Source organism: Gavia stellata, chromosome 7 (assembly GCF_030936135.1).
Source record: "Gavia stellata isolate bGavSte3 chromosome 7, bGavSte3.hap2, whole genome shotgun sequence".
Classification (NCBI taxonomy): Eukaryota; Metazoa; Chordata; class Aves; order Gaviiformes; family Gaviidae; genus Gavia; species Gavia stellata.
Genome location: NC_082600.1, coordinates 27,689,279 through 27,707,691, shown reverse-complemented (window position 1 = coordinate 27,707,691; position 18,413 = coordinate 27,689,279). Strand labels below are relative to the sequence as shown.

The 18,413-nt window shown below is 39.0% G+C and overlaps 2 protein-coding genes across 5 annotated transcripts; one reads left to right on the top strand and one right to left on the bottom strand.

The window, feature by feature from the left end:
* The first annotated feature begins 2,726 nt into the window (after nt 1-2,726).
* Nucleotides 2,727-10,912, top strand: GEMIN2 (gem nuclear organelle associated protein 2). Of its 2 annotated transcripts, XM_059819443.1 has the most exons (10): nt 2,727-2,848; nt 3,487-3,571; nt 4,735-4,824; nt 6,477-6,536; nt 6,690-6,800; nt 7,384-7,428; nt 8,180-8,248; nt 9,579-9,689; nt 9,908-9,966; nt 10,296-10,912. In XM_059819443.1, exons 1-10 carry the CDS (start codon nt 2,727-2,729, stop codon nt 10,333-10,335), a joined length of 792 nt encoding a protein of 263 aa, XP_059675426.1. In that variant the 3' UTR covers nt 10,336-10,912. The 2 variants fall into 2 exon arrangements, with proteins under 2 accessions (XP_059675426.1, XP_059675428.1); XM_059819445.1 differs by lacking the exon at nt 7,384-7,428.
* A 1,669-nt stretch (nt 10,913-12,581) lies between these two features.
* On the bottom strand, nt 12,582-18,118 carry TRAPPC6B (trafficking protein particle complex subunit 6B). Of its 3 annotated transcripts, none has more exons than XM_059819594.1 (6): nt 17,992-18,118; nt 17,878-17,921; nt 16,568-16,685; nt 15,080-15,163; nt 13,930-14,023; nt 12,582-13,253 (listed from the first exon to the last, which is right to left on the bottom strand). In XM_059819594.1, the coding sequence occupies exons 1-6, from the start codon at nt 18,100-18,102 to the stop codon at nt 13,222-13,224; spliced, it is 483 nt and encodes a 160-aa protein (XP_059675577.1). In that variant the 5' UTR covers nt 18,103-18,118; the 3' UTR covers nt 12,582-13,221. The 3 variants fall into 3 exon arrangements, with proteins under 3 accessions (XP_059675577.1, XP_059675576.1, XP_059675578.1); XM_059819593.1 differs by having other exon boundaries at nt 17,878-17,945; nt 18,022-18,118; XM_059819595.1 differs by lacking the exon at nt 15,080-15,163 and having other exon boundaries at nt 17,878-17,945; nt 18,022-18,118.
* Nucleotides 18,119-18,413: the final 295 nt, after the last annotated feature.

Below are 18,413 nucleotides of genomic sequence, written 5' to 3'. Positions count from 1 at the left end.
GTTTCGGGGCACTTCAGAATCGTTTTAAAGAAGCCTGCCACAAAAGGCTAGAACAGTAACGTCAGTCTCTCTTGAGATACCTCGGTGCAACCAATCCGCATGTGGGGGAGGACTGAAAAACATTCTGCTGACTACCACGTCGGCCTTCACTGCAACTCTGAAAACATCCGATGACCACCAACCAAATATTAATGACTAAAACATCCTTATCCTCTTTCCTTACATGTCAAATGTAATTATGATAGGAATGGCATAGAAATTCTATCATCTCCTGCATTGTTTGCCAGTACTCTTCAGTCTAAAAGCATGAGCAGGTAAACAACAGCAGAACTTAAAGGGAGGGATTTTAAATTTCCACGTCCACAAATCTCAGTGCCAGTTACGGGAGTATTAAGCAGGAGCTTGCCAAGGACATGTAACCTGCTCAGTTTGTAAAAAAGGTGAACTTCAAACAGATGCACAGAAAGCAATTCAGTGTCATAATTTCCAAAGTACTCAATCTGTGAAACATTTTCAGAAAGTTACACTGAAAAGAGCCAAGTCCCAAAGTCAGAACTGCAGCATGAGCTCTATAGACAACAAGAGAAAAAGAGGCAACTGACACTTAAAAGGCAAGAAGGAAGAACAGGAAAGTATACTACTCTGAAAGTTCACTACAAATAAAAGGTTTACAGTCATTAGCACAATTAAATTTCATTACATAATGACTCAATCCAATGCTCTAAACAGCAAGAAACGTCTTGCAGCTGTTAACAATGGTGCAAACCACAGAGAAAAGCAAGAAGCAAAAAAATAGAACAGAGAATAAGATCCTAACATAGTGTATACTCATTATAAGAAAATACTTGATTATCTCACAGTATTAGAATGTATAGTGAAAGCATTTCATTTTTCTTAATGCAGAATTTTTAGTTCATGTGTTAGATTTTTTTTTTTTAGTCAGCAGTGCATATCCACTGATGGCAACTCACCCTTTATTTGGAAAAGTACTCTTCCATAATGCCTAGGCAGTTGAGGAGAAAGAATACTCATTTCCATTTTCTTTTTCCTCTTCCTCCATTGAGTCATATTTGCTAGCCAGTGCATCAACATTGTTGGTAAAACTTGTTAGGAACAATTTTATTACCAGTGGAAGACTACCTGTAATAATTAAAAATATGTTACTTAATTTTAAAAGCATCAATGGTAAGTTCCAGAAAAAGTTATCTAAAGATAGAAAGTATATTTAAAGTTTATTTATATCTGTGGATTCTCTTTCTGTTCATAGTTCTTGACTTCACGACAAATAGAAGAAGTAAGTTCTGAATATTACCAAAGTATTAGAACAGACCTTTTTACAGCTGGACTCACCGAAGTTTTTGTCTTGACCATTGGTCAGCTTTTCCAGAGATATCTCTGTAGTTTTAGCTAAGCAGGTTTTATTTCTAGTGGTGATCCCAATTGTTGCGTACTCAACTAGGATGTTAGATCCGGGTTCCAGAATTAAAACTCCCTGTTACACGTAGGTGGTTTTGGAAACACCTTAAAACAAACAAAAGCCAGTGGAGAGGAGGAGCTAGGGTAGATGTTTGCTCAAAACTGCTGAAATACAGCCTTGCGGAAAAAAAAGCATTGCTTTTTTGAACTTGTATCAGAAGTATTTAGAGCTACTCTGATCTACTAGATGGATAGATGGGTAGCACTAAACTGACTTTGCATGCAGCAGAACTAATAGGAAAAATAATATACAGATGAACATTTTGCGCTAACAGGAATTTCATAATACACAATGTAAATGATTACTGCATTATCTTCCCACTTTTTAACTGAGAAGCAACCCCCCTTTGTGCTAATGCTACCTTGCTTCTGATTTGGCATGTGAATACCCCCACATCATAATAGTATTTAGATAAACCCATACAGCTATAAAATAAAAACTCAGGCATTGACCCTTCCAAAATTGAAAACTCTTGTTTAAATTTATAGCCATTAACTTTTATGTAACTGGTATCTACTACAGGTCCCAAAGCATTTCCAGGGAGGGACAAGTATTACTGTTACTGGATGTCCACAGGTAGAATAGAAAATACTAACGGATGAGTTTTAAAGAACCACTTGCAAAAACTATGGTATAGTAGAATGACGGCACGGGGCCTAATAAAAACGGTCATGAAAGGTTTACAGCAATTCACCACAGCAATAGGCCTAGTTTGCTGGGCAGTAAATTGGCACAACCACTTTCTGCGCTGCTCTTCGGCCGGATTTCCTTTCATTCCCCTCCCTGGGTTCTCAGGGCAGCTACAACCTGAAGAGCAGGCCGCCGCTCAGGGCTGGGCAGCCCCCGGTGACGCAGCCCCAGCACACCGCGCGTGCACGGGATCACTGCCAGGTCAGAGCACGACACCCACGCACCCGTATCAGGGCGCAAGGACCGAGAGGAGACGGGGCGGCCTGGGGTGCTTATAACGACATCGCTCCCGCCACGCGCTCCCTGTGGCACTAACGCCGAGCGCCCCAGCCCGCGCCCGCCGCTACCGGGGGGGGGCAGAAGGCACCGCGGTAAGGCCCCACCGCCGCCACCAGGGCTCACACGCCCCGCCTCTCGCGAGAGCGGCCCCCGCCTCGCGCCGCCTCCCAGCGCGCCTGCGTCGCGGCGGGCCGGCCCCAGGCGCGCCCAGTCAGGCGGCCTCCGCCGCCGGGGAGGAGCGGAGCCGAGCGCGGGCGTCCTTAGCGGTGGCGGTGTGGCCATGGAGCCGGGCGTGGAGGAGCTGATGCCGCGGCTGCTGCCCGTGGATGACTGTGACTTGGCTGAGGACTTCGACCCCACGGTGCCTCCCAGGACGCCCCAGGAGTATCTGAAGCGCGTCCAGTGAGTGGCGGGGCGGAAGGGCCGAGCGCCCGCGGGCCGGGCCCGCCGCCGGCACCTCCCCGCGAGAGCGGCGCGGCCGCCGGTGCTGCCCGGGCCAAGCTTCGCGCTGGGGTGCTCGGGGGCGGCTGTGTCGTGCCACCGTTAACCTGGAGCCGCAGCCAGATGAGCCGTTTCCCCCGTGCTGCCGGTGCGGTGGGATCCCGTCCGGCATCGGGTCTAAACCCATCCGCCTCCTGCGAGGCTGCCGCTTCTCTAGGGCTGCGTAACGCCCGCTGCGCGCCTGCCTCGGCCGCAGCTCTGAGGGCCGATGCTGCGCTGTTTTCCAGAGAAAGATGGAGGTCCAGTTCTTGGCTCTCCGTAGCAGCAGCGGCGGCCTCCCGAGGCCTCGCTGTGGGAAGCGGTGCCGCACTTCAGGCAAGTTAGGATGTCAGGAAGCAGCGAGGAGGCCAGAGCAGTCGTGTAGAAACTGGGAATACGTGATCTGGAACTCCCAAGTCAAACCTTCTGTAGGAATTGCCGGTATAGTCAGTGTTTCACGTACCTGAAGATTTCCGCAGTTGCAGTATTTCAGAGACGTCCGGTATATAACCACCTGTTAGAAAAAGGAAAAACTGTAGCCACTTGGTTTTATTTTGTAGGATTGAAGCAGCTCGATGCCCAGATGTGGTCGTGGCGCAAATAGACCCCAAAAAATTGAGAAAGAAGCAGACAGTAAACATTTCAGTAAGTTTGAGAGCTTTTACATGTTTCAAGAGAAAAAATTAAGATGTTAATATCATAATGTTTGTACTAATTTTGGGGAATGGTTGGCTTAACTGAATAGCACTGCTGGATTTTAAAAAGCATCTACAGAATTAAATGTCTGGGTTTGAAGAAACACCTGTACAACTGCTGGCAAACAGCAGTCTTTATAACTGATTTAAATTGATAATATCCATACTATTTGATAGACAGCAGGTTATTTTACTGTCTGAGGAAATCAAATGTTGCATTAAATTTTACAAATATTTAATCATGAAACCTGCATTTAGAAGAAAGATATCTCCCTACCTATATTTAGGTTTAAATATATATCTAGGGCAAAGGTAGTAAGTGCAGTAAGCTTTACTAAAGTTAGATGAAATTCTAGCAGCACTTCTTTCCTTTTTGGTGGAATATTTTATCAGAATTTTTGCTTACTGCCCAAGCAGCTTTTTCTGTTGTCACATTGCCCTGCCAGCTTGGTTTTTAATCTACTTTCAAATAGTTCAAGAGACCAAGTTTGCCTTTCTCTAGTGAAAACTGTGTAATCTGAAATTTCACTATTAGATTACTCAAGGAAAGTTTCTAGTAATCATATATGACCATGTAACTTCTGTAACCATTCTATTCATTTGTCTCATCTCTTTGTAGTGGCATTCTTAAACATTTGTTCAAAGATTTATTTTTTTTTTAAAGATCACAGTGAAAGAGTTATTTAAAGAGGTTGTATCTACTTAACTGTCAGTTAATTTCCTAAAAGATATTTTTGTGGTCTTCTGTCTTCATTATCTTGGCAGGTAGAACACCCGAGATTCATAGCGTCTGTCCAAGATGAGGAAAAACACCCTGCTTTTTATCAACAGGGAAATTAAGGCAGAACAATTACTAAAAAAAGACCTTAAATAATTCCTTGACAATGTATTTTGAATGCTTAGTTTTCCTTCTTATTTGTATATGAGAAGAGTCAAACAGAAGAAATCTTGTTTAAAACAACTGTTAAGTCAGTCTTGGATGTGGTCTTGAAAATAATGAAGATTTAAAGGATATTGTTTACCTGATAGCAAATATTTACTGATTCTCTTGTTTTTAAGGATTCTTCTTATAAAGCTTTCTTTACATTATAATTATTGCCAGTGTTTTTTTAGCTTTCCGGATGTCAGCCTGCTCCTGAAGGATACTCTCCAACGCTCAAGTGGCAGCAGCAGCAAGTGGCCAATTTCTCAGCCATTCGTCAGGTACAAAATGGTGTGTGTGAGGGGACTGGCACTCTCTAGATAAAGCACAGATGTGTTCTACGGGGGACAACCTTATATCTGGTATAGAAATCTTATTTATGGTAGGACAGATGTTAGTAGGCAAATGTTTTAAGTTCTTGAAAAAGAATTATATATATACTGTGTGGCTTTTAAACCTCTGATAAAACTCTTGAGACAGTCATGTTTAAAAAAAAATATCTTCAACTTCAGCAAGAATATGTCAGTATTTAGATTAAATGATATAGAGTAGCTGAGGGAGGACAAAAATCCCTATGATGTCATGCAACTATATTAAAGCCTAATGCTAGCAGGAATGTTCTGCCGACTCAACATTAACTGAAAAACAGGTGGATTCTAACCCACCAGGAGATTCATGTACGTAGAACACACTATCCATTTAGGGTACTGTTGGCAGTGGTGGCACCCATTATGAGGAGAAATACTGATTTGGTAAAATGTATTTGTAAGGTTGTAGCGTTAGCACAGACTTAAATCTTTCCTACCGCATTTGCACCCTGCTCTTCAATAACAGAACAAAAATGGAGAATTGATCAGTCTCTCTCTCTCTCTCCCCACAATTCAAACAGGGTGAAATGCAAACCATAATAAAGATGTAGGTAGAGATCATTTATGACTCCAGTACTGCGGAAGGCATGTTTACAGTGCATTGATACTGCATTGTAGGAATACCTCAAGTATAACCTACTGCATTGAAGCTGCAGTAGCACTGAACTTTGCATGAGCTCATTTACCCTGTTTTTTTCGGGGAAGTAAATCAGAGAAGGTGGAGATCTGTACTATTGCATCTACACTGTAAACATTAACTGAGCTAGCCCCTATTTCTACAAGGTATCGCATTGCATACTGTATATTAGGCATAATCTAATCCTAATAAACTAAGGAAACTGACATCTAAAGGCATATTCATTTTACAGATACTTTTTATACACAAATCATTTGTCCTCTCATCTGTGCCAGAATTAACCCTGTGAAGTATGAGAATATCCTAAAAAACATTTAAGAGAAAAAAAGAGCATCAGAAGTCACTTGTTCAAACACTGTGCGTCAGCTACTGTTACTTACAGCATTTTTAGTGGTCATTTTTACTGCTACAGTAACAATTGGATTGGGGGGAAAAGTCTTCTGTTACAAAAAGTTTATACCTGTGTACAGGAAACTGTTAAGCCGGCAGATTTGTCTTATATGGCATCCCGGTCAGGTAGAAGAAACATACTAGGAAAGCACGCTTGCCTTCTAACACTTCTGTAGACATCTGATACAGACCACTGTTGGAAACAAGATACTGGCTTTATGTGTGCTTTTGGACTAAATAATTTTTTTTCTTAAGCTTGTTATACCAAGAGAAGTCGAGAAGACTATTAAAGCTTACTACCTCACCTTAACTTTATGTAGTAAAATTCCTTCAGCTTTAACATTACTTCCAAAAACCCAGCATGAGCAACTTAGTTACATACTAAGAGACATGGGAAATATTTAGCTAGTTGTGCCTCTACTGATGTATAGAACATTGTAAAACATAGTTTTTATACATTTTAAGAATAATGAAGAGCAATTATGGCTAGGATAAAATAACTGCAAAGTTAAACTGTGATTTGGCTTTAATTACCCAGAGCCTGAACAAGCACAGAAATCACTGGCGGTCACAACATTTGGACAGCAATGTTGCTATGGTGAGTAGAATTCATAACAGTTCTGTGGTTTTTTTCCAGTCATTAAATCAGTGGTTAATCTTGCTTTACAGTTTAATTAACAGCTTGTGAACATTACGAAGTCTCTTCTTCAAGCAGCATTTCACAGTTTTCACTTACTTTTATTTACTTCAGCCAAAATCCGAGGATGAAGAAGGCTGGAAGAGGTTCTGCCTGGGTGAAAGAATATACTCAGAAATAGATGCACTATCTGATAATGAAAATCTAGGAATTGATTACATAAAGGTGAGTATAGACTTCTACTTTTCAGCTGCTATTTTCAAGAGTAACTGCCAGAAACAATCCTACTGTTTATTATCACTTTGTGCTAAATAGAAAGTAGGCTCTCTGGTGAGCCCAGGAAGTCCCATTTTTCTTCCCTTTTAAGTGGAAACTGAGTGAAGCAGAGAACAAGTCTATCCCTTCAGTCAAAAAGTTGAAGAGTTCCTTCATCTGTTATCAGCTAAAGCACACTACTTTGATGCTCACTGAACTGAACAGAAAGCTGTCTGCTTTAGTGTTTTGTTGAATGGTGGTATGTGGCTCCTCTCCTCATACGTGCTATCCTACAAACATGCCCTTCACTGCATAATTTTGAAAAACCAAAACTTTTAACAAATAACAGTAAAAGCAAGGTTCTTTGATACCAAATTTGACTGGACCTCATCTTGAACTTGCTTGAAGATTATTTTTTTTAATAGATTTCAAAACTTGAACAGACTTTCAAATCACTACAGATGTCTGAGCATCACATTAAAGTGTTAGTACATTCTAAATTAGAACAAAAATGTTTGATAATGTCTGCACTTTCCAACTTGATTTTTTTCAGGTGGGCTTTCCCCCTTTGCTAAGTATTGTAAGCAGAATGAATCAGGTAAGCATACCTCTTAGAACTGCATAGTGACATTGCATAAATCATATTTCTCACATTCTATTTGTTGCAGAAGTCTCATCTATTTTTCTGTGCTAGAGTAGGCAACTGTTTATTACAACTGCTATTCATGGTACACTTACAAGGAAAACATGTAATCATTATCTCACCTTCAGCTACAAACAACTTTACTACTGAACATTTATCATGACTACTTTTAAGAGTATTTTGTACTTGTAATTTCTCTATAGAACATGTAATGTTTGAATTTTTGCTGAATGCCCCATTAGGTGCTTGACAGTGTTTTAAGATTTCTCACTTAGTGTTTTAAGTGAAGTCCTTCAACTTGATTGTGAACTCTTACATATATTGCAAGGCTAGAAGAATCACACTTACCTTTCCTTTACTACTATGTTTCCCACTAGTCACCTTTATACAGAAACAACCAGACAGTGTGATGCCTCTTTCCTAATCTGTAGCTACTTATCCATAACTTTTTGTTAACACACAAAATTACTTCATTTTATATAAAGTTCTTTCCAGGAACTGGTGCTTTAACACTTACTTTACCTTTATATGGAACTTCAACCTGGAATAAATACCATATAGTATCACAGTAGAGTAGAAATACATCATGTGTATATTTAAAAAAAAAATCACATTGCTTTTTATAGAATACAATCCTTTGGGTAGAAGGACAGCAAAACAAAACATTGCAGGTATTGTATTGTCTCTTTCTGTTCCTCTTTTGAAGGCAACAGTAACCAGTGTCTTAGAATACCTGATAAGCTGGTTTGGAGAGAAAAAGTTTACTCCAGAACTGGTAATTTTTAATTTATTCTAACTACTTGAACATGAACGCATTAAACAAGGGATAAATTGTTCGGTTTTCCATGAAATTATTTTAGTTTCTGGAGAGTTCTCTAAATGCATGTATCATATTCAGTTACTTTCAGAACTTTCTTGATTAGATACTAAAATTAGTATTCACAGAACTTTTTGGAAGGCTAATTACAAAACATAACAGATACAGATCTATCAAGTACTGCCAAGACCTCCTCCCTTTTTTATTGCTTCCCACACTAACTTAAACCTCAAGGTTAGATGAGTATCGGCGCCACGGTGAGAAGAGGGTCAGACTGCATTAGCTTTGGTTCTAACTAGTCAAGCTGTCAGGGTGCTGCAAGCTGTATTTACTGACACCTCAATTTTAGTTTGGAGATGCATGACAGTATGCTGGCAAAGACACGTTTAATCTTTCCATGTGCAGCACAGACCAGAAAGCTTAGCTGCATTAGTGTGGTGACAAATCAAACCTAATAGGAAATTCTGATTGACAGGGTACATTAGCATGGAGTTTGGCCACATCTAGATTGACTAGGTACATAACAGCATTGCATCTACAAAAGACCTTGGTGGATGCATCTCATCTCATTCAGTACCACAAAGCAAAACAGGAATGAAAAATTACTTCCATAATACTAAACACAGTTTCTCTATTTGGAGTCGCTTAAAGGCCTTTCATGGTCTATCCTTTTCTGTAAAACAGTTTTCTTGTTAACCAATATGCACATTGTGCACGTTGACTTTTAGTTTATTTCCATAATGAAAGCCACTAGACACTGAAATTAAATTAAGAGCTTAGACTGGTAGCAGAAGTTACATTTGTAAGAACGCAATAGAATTCAGTAAAGTAAAGTGCAAAGGACATGTTTTCACAGTGGTGCAAATCTTAAAAGCTGATCTAACAGCATTAACTCCACAAAGATCTGACTTGATACATTCACTCTTCAGGAATGTTTTTTTCCACAGTTTGTAAAGTTAAAAATTAATAGCTAAGTGATAATCTGTAGCTATTACTAAAATAATCTTTCCCTCAGACTTTAATAGTATAAGCTCTATTAATTTGTATCTTGGCCAGTACTCCAAAAACATCAGGAAATCCTGGAGTACTGCTCACAAGAAGCTTATCTAAAGGTACAAAATTCTACTGTGTAGTATCTAATTTGGCTTTCAAACTCTTCAGTTCTGGCAGTAGCACTTAAATGCAATTCTTTGAGCGTTATACTCCAGGCCGGCTCTATATAAGAACAACTGCATGAAATTTCAAGGAAATCCTCATAATTAAAACTTTGTTATTTGAATCCACACAGGGTAGATGGCTTTATGCACTGTTGGCATGCCTTGAAAAACCTTTGCTACCTGAAGCTCACTCCCTTATTCGACAGCTGGCAAGACGATGCTCAGAAGTCAGAGTACTAGAGGTAATATTTAATATAACATTGCACAAAGGACTTGCTGAACTTAGCAAATTATTAGGAAAATTATTTTTCAGTTCTTGAAGTCTTGGTAAGCAATTTTTCATGTCCCAAGTTTCTTCGAAAATGAAGGGAAGACTACAAGCATGTAACATGGCACATAACAGCTTTTCTATTTGACACAGGTAATGAAAGAACTATTCTAATATTTATTCCTCTTTCAGGAGAACAAGAATGAAGAACAAATATCAGCTCTGAACTTGATAATCTGCTTAGTTAGCAGGTAATGCAACTTACATACCTAAAACAGGAAAGTATTCCATAATAAATGTGTGATTACTCTTGTCCTAACCTAGATTCTTTTGAAGTGGAAGTTAATTAAAATACCCTGGGCCTATGTAGCAAATATACGTAGCTAAAAGGACTTATGATAAACCTAAGAGTAAATTAAGTTTACTGGTTTCCTCAGATGAGCCCCCTGAACTGCAAAGCTATAATTATGGTAGAAATACTAAAAGAAAAGCTAGAAAGCATGGGGTCTAACAACTGAGAGCAAAGTATGGCATATGTTGCATTAGAGGTTTCTTGCTGTATTCCACTTCTCTCCACTAGGTACTTCGATCAACGTGACTTGGCTGATGAGCCTTCCTAGACTGTTTTGAGAATATCAAGTATTTTGCATTGCCACAGTACAAACAGCATTATCAGAGTTAACAAAGCAAGACACTGCACTGTTCAGACCTGAAGTACTATACAACCGCTTCAGAACACCCTCACAATAATGCATTTGGGACAGCTATGAATAACTTAAGCTAAGCTTTAGCACAAAACTGTCAATGTCTCCAATATCACCATCATCATCATAAAATGGTCAACGAAGTGTCTGGCATCATCTCTCAAGCTACTGTCTCTGTAAACTGCATTCTTGGTTAGGAATTTCTACCATCTGGAGTAATCCTGTGGACACTGCTATTAGGTGAAGTCTGAGGTTACATTACAAATGATTGTTCTTTATCTAACACACACCTATTGAGGGCTTTTTTTAATAAAACTGAAACGTTTTAAAAAGTGTTCTTAAACATTGTGGCTTTTCTCATTCTTTGTACTATTCAACAGCAGCCTTACTATAGAAACGTACACAACTAGAACTGAATGTGGTTTTTTTTTCAAGCTTTGGTTCCTGAGCTTAAGCTCTGCTAAGCAGTTCAACTACAGCCAGTAAGTTACTGAAACAATTATTTTAGTAAAACAAACATTACTACTTCCTGAGTAGTCATACTATTTTTTTAGTAAACAGTTGCAGAAACCAGTGAAAATTACACAGCTGTATTCAATGCTTTTAATAGAAGCATTTATTAAACAGAGTGAACAACTTTATTTTCTGTATGGTATCTTGACAAACACATTAGCTCACCTATCTATATCTTTAATGTGGAGTGCTTCGCCAAGAGTATCAGCATCTGCTTGGTACATCCATGACTTCCTCTGGTTCTAATTATCTTCAATTAAAGATCCATGTCAAAGGAACTATAAGTTCTGCTGATAGCAGCAAATTGATAAACAGTATTAATAGACATCTGCTTTCTGTATATTATAGAATTTAAGTCCCTCACCTCGCTGTTAAAAATAATCATTAACCACAACCAGTTTCTGATAAACCTTTATATGTCTTTGAATGATTGGCACTTTTGCATCTGGAATGGTAGTCTTAAGTGAAAAATCAAAGTGACTTATAATAATTACTAGAGTTTTAATTCTGGAGATGCAAGTAACAATGATTCTATGTATGCTGATACTGAATGTCTACCACACTGCAGGTGCCTAAAATGTGATGACATTGAAGTGTCCATCTGTTGGACATACATTGCAAGTTATTTCTAGTCTCTTTAGTAACATTTTCAGCATGTTGAAAGCAGGATGAGTTGGCAATTGAAGAACCCATGAAATGCAAGAATACTAGTTAGCTAATTCTCTAGCCCTATAATTTCAAACAAATCCAAGTTACAAAGGTGAACAACCACCACAGCCTTCCTATAAACTACCAGTAAAAGAACCCAGCATTTTCAATCAAACAGCTGATCCCCACCAAGTACCATACTACTGTAGTCACTTTCATCTTTGCTAGTTCTATAAACAGTGGGACAGCATTCTGCTAGTTTGAGTTCTGCTCTAGATGTTTCCTAGAACTGTCAAGTTATTCAGCTACAACTAATCTGAACTAGCATTCACAGTACCTGAAAAGATCAGAATTTGCTCACATCTTAAGCTCAAGTATAATAAACCCCTGGTTACCACATTTATCATCTATAGCTTGCCAGTTTGTAACAGCTATCTAGAAAAGGCTTCATCCATTACAAACTTCAGACCTTCCCTAAAGCTTAGGGAAGAACAGCCTCCACTGTTCTTTGCCCACCACACAACTGGAAAACATACACTTCTCCCAACACAGAAGGTAGGTGTAACAACCCAAGGTGCTATTATAACATGTTAGCTTTTCTAGTTAGCCTGTTACTTACTGGTCTCAAAGTAGAAACTGAATCACTATCACAAGGCATTCTCACACTCCAGAATAAACACCGTAAGCTTCTATCATGATTCATTTAAAAGTATAAAGGCCTGAACCTGCCAACAGAAAAGTCTTACAGCAGAATTCATTAAAAGTTTTAACAAATGTTTTCATGCTTACCTACAGCAAGATATGTATTGTTATGCAAATCTTGTAACAAGTAGTATCTAGCAAACCCCAATGTCCTCAAGACTCTTGGTGATGTCTTTATAGCTTCTTGCAGGCCTAATCATCTTCCTGGACACACTCATTACAGAAGTGAGTTGTAGCTAGCAATTAAAAACAATTACATTAATACTGAGTTTATGCACAATAAGCTAAAATTTCCTTCTTTGGCCAGTATAGATGACCTTATCTGTAAAATTATTCTGACACAAAAAACAGCTGCTAATTTTAGGGAGGTAGGAGAAACTGTTTAACTATGTAGAAGTAAGTTCTCTTTTCTACTGCCCCATATCATTCCTACAAAGTAACTAAGACTCCACTGAACGCTATTGATGAAGGCTGTTGGTTCATGTGCTAGTGGCTTCCTCAGAATAATACAAAAGCAATTGCTGCCTCACAGTTCAGAGTGAATAAGGAAATGTAGCAGTTGGGCATTCATTAACCCTAACCATGTTAGGTGACACAAAACACATTCGTTTCTTATTACAATTTACTCTTGGTCAGGCTTTTACTCTGTTCTCAAAACGTGCCTCCGGTCTTCCACATGTGCTGTTTTGGTAATTGAAACATTTGCTGAAAACTTCTGAGTAGACAGTTTTTACCATGTGGACATTAATACCTTGGTATAGAATAAATTTCATACCAAGATACAAGGATAGTGTTAAGTTATTTTGATGAACATTTATTATATATTTTGGAATTGTGTTGCACACTGCTATAATTTACAAGCTACATACAAAGCTGAACCAAGATACTTAATCCACACAGAAAGGATTTTTAAGACAGATACCCAGATTTGAATGTGCTCTACATCTTCTGTATCATCACCTGAAATTTACCTGCAAAGAAAAAGCAAAGTCAGATCAAAGTATCACCATTAGAGTTATTTTCCAAGTATTATTTTCTTGTAATCATTTTGTTAATAGAAATAATAAGGAACATTTCAATCTTATGGTTTAATTGTGAACAATCTAGCCATTATTTAAATCTAGCATTTAAATTTAACTCCAGCTTAACAGCTTTTTCTTTCTTTTCTTTTTTTCTTGAAGTTGATCCATGTCCCACATCACAACAATTTTGTCAGCTAAATGTAAAATTTGTGCAAAGTCTGGGGAAATTTTTAAATCCACCTTAAGCAGCTTGGGTAGTTACAATGGACTTCACTTACTAACTTTCTTAATGACTTCTGTAGAGAAAGAGCATGTTACCTAGTTGTTTTTATCTTCACTCGTTCAAATAGCCTTCTGGATGTACATCTTTATGCATTTGATGCATCCAAATGTAAATACAACTTTTAGTTTTGCTTTCCACTCAATATCACGGAGGTCCACCCTCTGTCAGTATTTTCTAAACACTAAAGCATTTAGTGACAAGCCATATTCCGAAGTTCATACCGACTCCTATGGCCCAGCAGCTTCAAACTAATCCCACCTCGATAAATGCTTATACAGAGATGAAGTCAGTACGGAAAGTTACCAAGTGAGCTAATAATTGAATACTCTGAGAACTACTTACATGCAGGCATTGATGAAACTTCAGCTGTTACAATACTCTTTATTCCCAAATTCGATAGGCCTCCTCTGATTAGTCCACAGGTAAATGCTAGGTACTAAATATAAAGTTCCACTTTAAGTAAGTGTCAAGGGTGAAGCTCCTTGCCAAAGATTGAAACTAAGTACTCAAGAACAAGACTTAACATTTGGACAGTATAAAACTATGGCGGTTTTGTTACCGTGCTTGAAAGACTTCGTCATGTCTCTAATAGATGAAAGCTCCAATATTTGGTACAGCGGAGCTCACAATACAGATTTCTTGTTAGAGACACTATCTTGAGTCACTTGTTTTTATGTCCATTAAACCTTTAGGAACTTAGTATCTTTAAAACAGTTATTCCCAAGACTTGGCTGAAATTAGCAACTGGTATTAAAGTCAACAAAGGAGAAACAGCCCAAGATAGCACTCTTGCACAGGCCACATCTTGGAATATAAGGGCCTGCAGATACTTAGAATATATGTTGCAAAACAGAAGAAATGTGTCACCAAACACCAAAAAAAAAAAAAGCCCAAGGACAGTAGCCTGCAACTGTGATGACTAAGAAGATCAAGAATTAAGAAACCATAAAATGGAACTGAATGCCCCATTTCTTACATCTACCTGAACCAAAGCGCTTTATAAGAGGTTCTGCAGAGGCACTGATTTTACTTACATAAACCATTAACCTAACTCAGCATCTACACTCAAAGCTATTTTTAATTGGTGGAATATCTTTCTGAATGTTCATAAGATCTCAGAATCTTGTTCTCGGTAACAAATAGCATCTTCTAAATAAGTTTTAGAAATTTTTAAAAAGCTTCTGAAAGCACATGTTTTCCAAAGAGAAAGAAAGAATTTGTGTGACAGTGGCAGACCAGCTCCTACCATCAAGTAACTCAAATGTGACAACAGCAAGTTTCACAACAACTATGACCATTTCTTGAACCATAAATCAAATCCACTGTTCCAAAACAAGGTGCATTTCTAAAAAGCACAGGTTTTGGAGACTAAACTTTAGCTGCCCTTTTGAAGAGTCTGCATCCATTTGATTACAAAATTTAAAGTTATTATTAATAGATCAAGATAATTCAAATCAAACTGGTAGATGCCCAGGATAAAACTGAAGGGTACCTTTGGTGCATGTTCTAAGTACTGCTTTCCTGCAGACATTTGTGTCAAGAGACGAAATTTATTGTCTTGAAGGACATAAATACCCTGTTTAAAAAAAAAAAAAATTTTTAGTTGAATATGCAGTAACATGTAATCAACATTTTATGTAAAGGGATTTCATTTGTAGATACAATATAAATGTTCTCAGGTTGAAAAAGGAAATTTTAGATTAAGGCATATGTGATTTAAGTTTAAACTGTACTATTTACTTACACAAAATATCAAAACAAAAGAAAATATACTTAATTGTGAGTTTACAACAAAACCCCTAGATAATAATATGATCACTTAACCCTAAAAAATATTCATTTACATTCTTCTTGGAAGAGTCCTTCCAGTGCTCGGAAACAATAGTTCCATATTAAAAAGTCGTTGTTAATATAGCAAACGCACGCTGATTTTTACATTCAAATCTTAATCTTCATTTGGTATGCAATTCACTATTCTTGTTCTCAAATTCAGTGAGAGTTACCTTTTTTAATAGCAATACAGGCAACAACACCCAGCAGATGATCAAATTTAAAGTCTAATGTTTTCTATGTTACGATTTTGTGCCACAATATGCATTTTAATAAATTAAGTATGAACATGGTATAGTTTAATCTAAACCTGTCATTTTAATTTCTTTGCTAATGACTGTGCTACTTTGGAACTTCATAACCCTTGAAATTTAATTAAGGCTGCATATACAATTGAGACCTAAGCTCAATACGGCAGCTTTCTTTGAATTCAAAACCAGATTTCTAACATAATTATTATCTGTTAAAGTTATTACTTGATAAACAGCTCACCAAAAAATAAAACCTATTTTATTTGGCACAATCCTTGTACAAATTCTCTTGTTCCTACTTTGATACAACAGGACAATGGCCATAAGGAAACCAAGTCATTCAAAAGGAGAAAGGTTTTTTTACTCTAGTAAAATCACTCCTTAAATTATTTTGATCTTGCTTTAAGAACTGTGGCTGTTGATATAAGAAAGGACATAGATACAACGCAATGTCACCAACATGCAAATCTGGTAAGTTTTTCAGCTGTTTCTTATACATGTATGTTCAGTAGAGTACAACTAAGTGTCTCAACTGCTGAAAACTGTAAATATTCTTCAAAATAAAAAAATTACTTCAAGGCAGCCATTCTATTTAAATAGATGTTAAGACAGCAGTATCATTTTCTCACACTAGTTTTCTACTAAAATTTATTGGGAGATATATAAAAGAGTTCCTGTTTAAGTGTTAATCAACACTTTTGTTGTTTGTTTGTAACTCTGCAACAGCGCATATGAAATTCAAAGCATTTAGTCTTTTCAAACAGGGTGGCAATAAAAACATCACAAGCAATTTTTAAATTGTATTCTGAACCTACATGCTAACATGAACAAAAAATGCATTAGTAACTCAAAACCGTTACTGATTTTGTAAGTTAAATCTTTTTCTACAGCATTAGTACCTGATGATTAGTCCTTAGGTTATCTATTTGTTTTTTGAATACAGTTGTCCAAAAATCTTTGCAAACGAACTTCATAATATCTAATTCATCCTTGAACCTCGCAGTATCTTTTGTAAACCTAAGAAATAAGTGAGAAATATATCAATAATTAAGGTATACACAACTTGACTGATTAAACTGAAAAATAAAATAATAAAAAAAACAGCACTATGCAACATTATTTTTAAGGCTGTTACAGAAATTAGTTTTCCAACTATTGTACAGTATCGTTCTAGCATCACTCTGCGTTCATCAAGTATTTTAACTTAAGAGCAACAAAGTGTTACCTTAATAACTGCAACATAACAGCAGAGTAAGTGGTTTTAATTATATGATTATTAAAGACAGTTGAAGTACAGAAAGATGCAAAGCACTCCATCAACTATCTTCAACTAAATGTTTAAATAGAAGATAAACAAAAAGCTCACACCTATACTACTGCTTGAAAGGAGTCCTTCAAATATGCAAAAAAGCACTAAAACATAGGAACAAACATGAAAACTTGTTCCTGTTTCCCAAAAAGGGACCTCTTCCTCTTGCTTATTTCAGAATTCTCTCCCTTTATCCTCCTTGATGGTCTTTATCTAGCACTAAAGCACCATTTTGTTCAACGAAAGTATGACTTCGGAAGCTCAAGAGTCTCCACACGACCTCAGAATGAGGGCGCTGAAGTTGGATGTGCAGCAAGTCATCGTGCATCCCCAAAGGGCCTAGGGAAACAAGGAGGCAATGTGCTCGGTCATGAAGTTCCAAGGACTGAGAGTGCTTTAGAAAAACGAAATAGAGTAGCCAGTCATAAAATTATGTTTAAGGAATTAGAGAAGAAAATCATGAAACATACGAGCAATAGGTAACACGCAAAAGTAGATCTACAAAAAGTGCCATTAGAAAGGATTATAAGTATTAAAAGTAACCATACACCCTAACTCAGTTTTCACGACGGAAAGCACTGGGAAAATTCATACTCGAAAACTGTCCTGCGGTATTCAAACACAGGTCCCCGCAAGAATAAGATGCCGAAAGAGAGGATGCCAGAACGTATAATAAGAGGAACACATCCGCAGCATAGCCTTCCGTCCACCCAAAGCGGCGAGCAGCTTTCCACCGAGCGGACGAACACACCTGGCCCCAGCAGGCCGGGAAGGAGGGGCCGTGGGCCCCCGCCGGGCAGAGGCAGGGGAAAACCCCCGCGGACGAGCAACGCCCACCGGCCCCGAGAGCGGGAAGAGGGGCGCTGCAAGGGGCCGGCTGCGGCAGCGGCGGGGACTCACCTCTCGATCAGCCCCTGCCCGACGCGGAAGCCCATGCTCTCCAGCTTGGTGGTGCAGCGGCCATTCTCCTGCAAGACACAAGACGACGACGCTTTACCCCGACCGATGCCGGGCGGCCCCCAGGGCGGTCCCGACCCCACTCACCCCTTCGCCCTGCTCGGCGGCGCGGTACAGCCCCGCCACCATCTCGTTGTGCAGCAGCAGGAAGAGCGCCTCGTCCGCCATATCCGCTCCGCCCTCACCCCCCCACACACACACCGGCGCCGCGGCAACGGCCAGCTGCTGCCGGGTCCCGCCGCCGCCACACCGCCCCTTCCGGCTGGGGCGAGGGCGCGCGGCGCGGTCGGGCCCCGTTTGCCTCTGATGCTCCCGACCGAGGCGGAGCGGCCCAGCATTGACGGCCTGACTGGTTCCTCCCGTCGGGGAACCGCTCAGCGTTCCTGCCCGCCGCCGCCTGCGAAGGCCTCCCGCGGCTCTCTGGCGCCGGCCAAAGCCTCTCCTGAAGCGGGAAAGGGCCTTGTATGTTATCCCTTTCC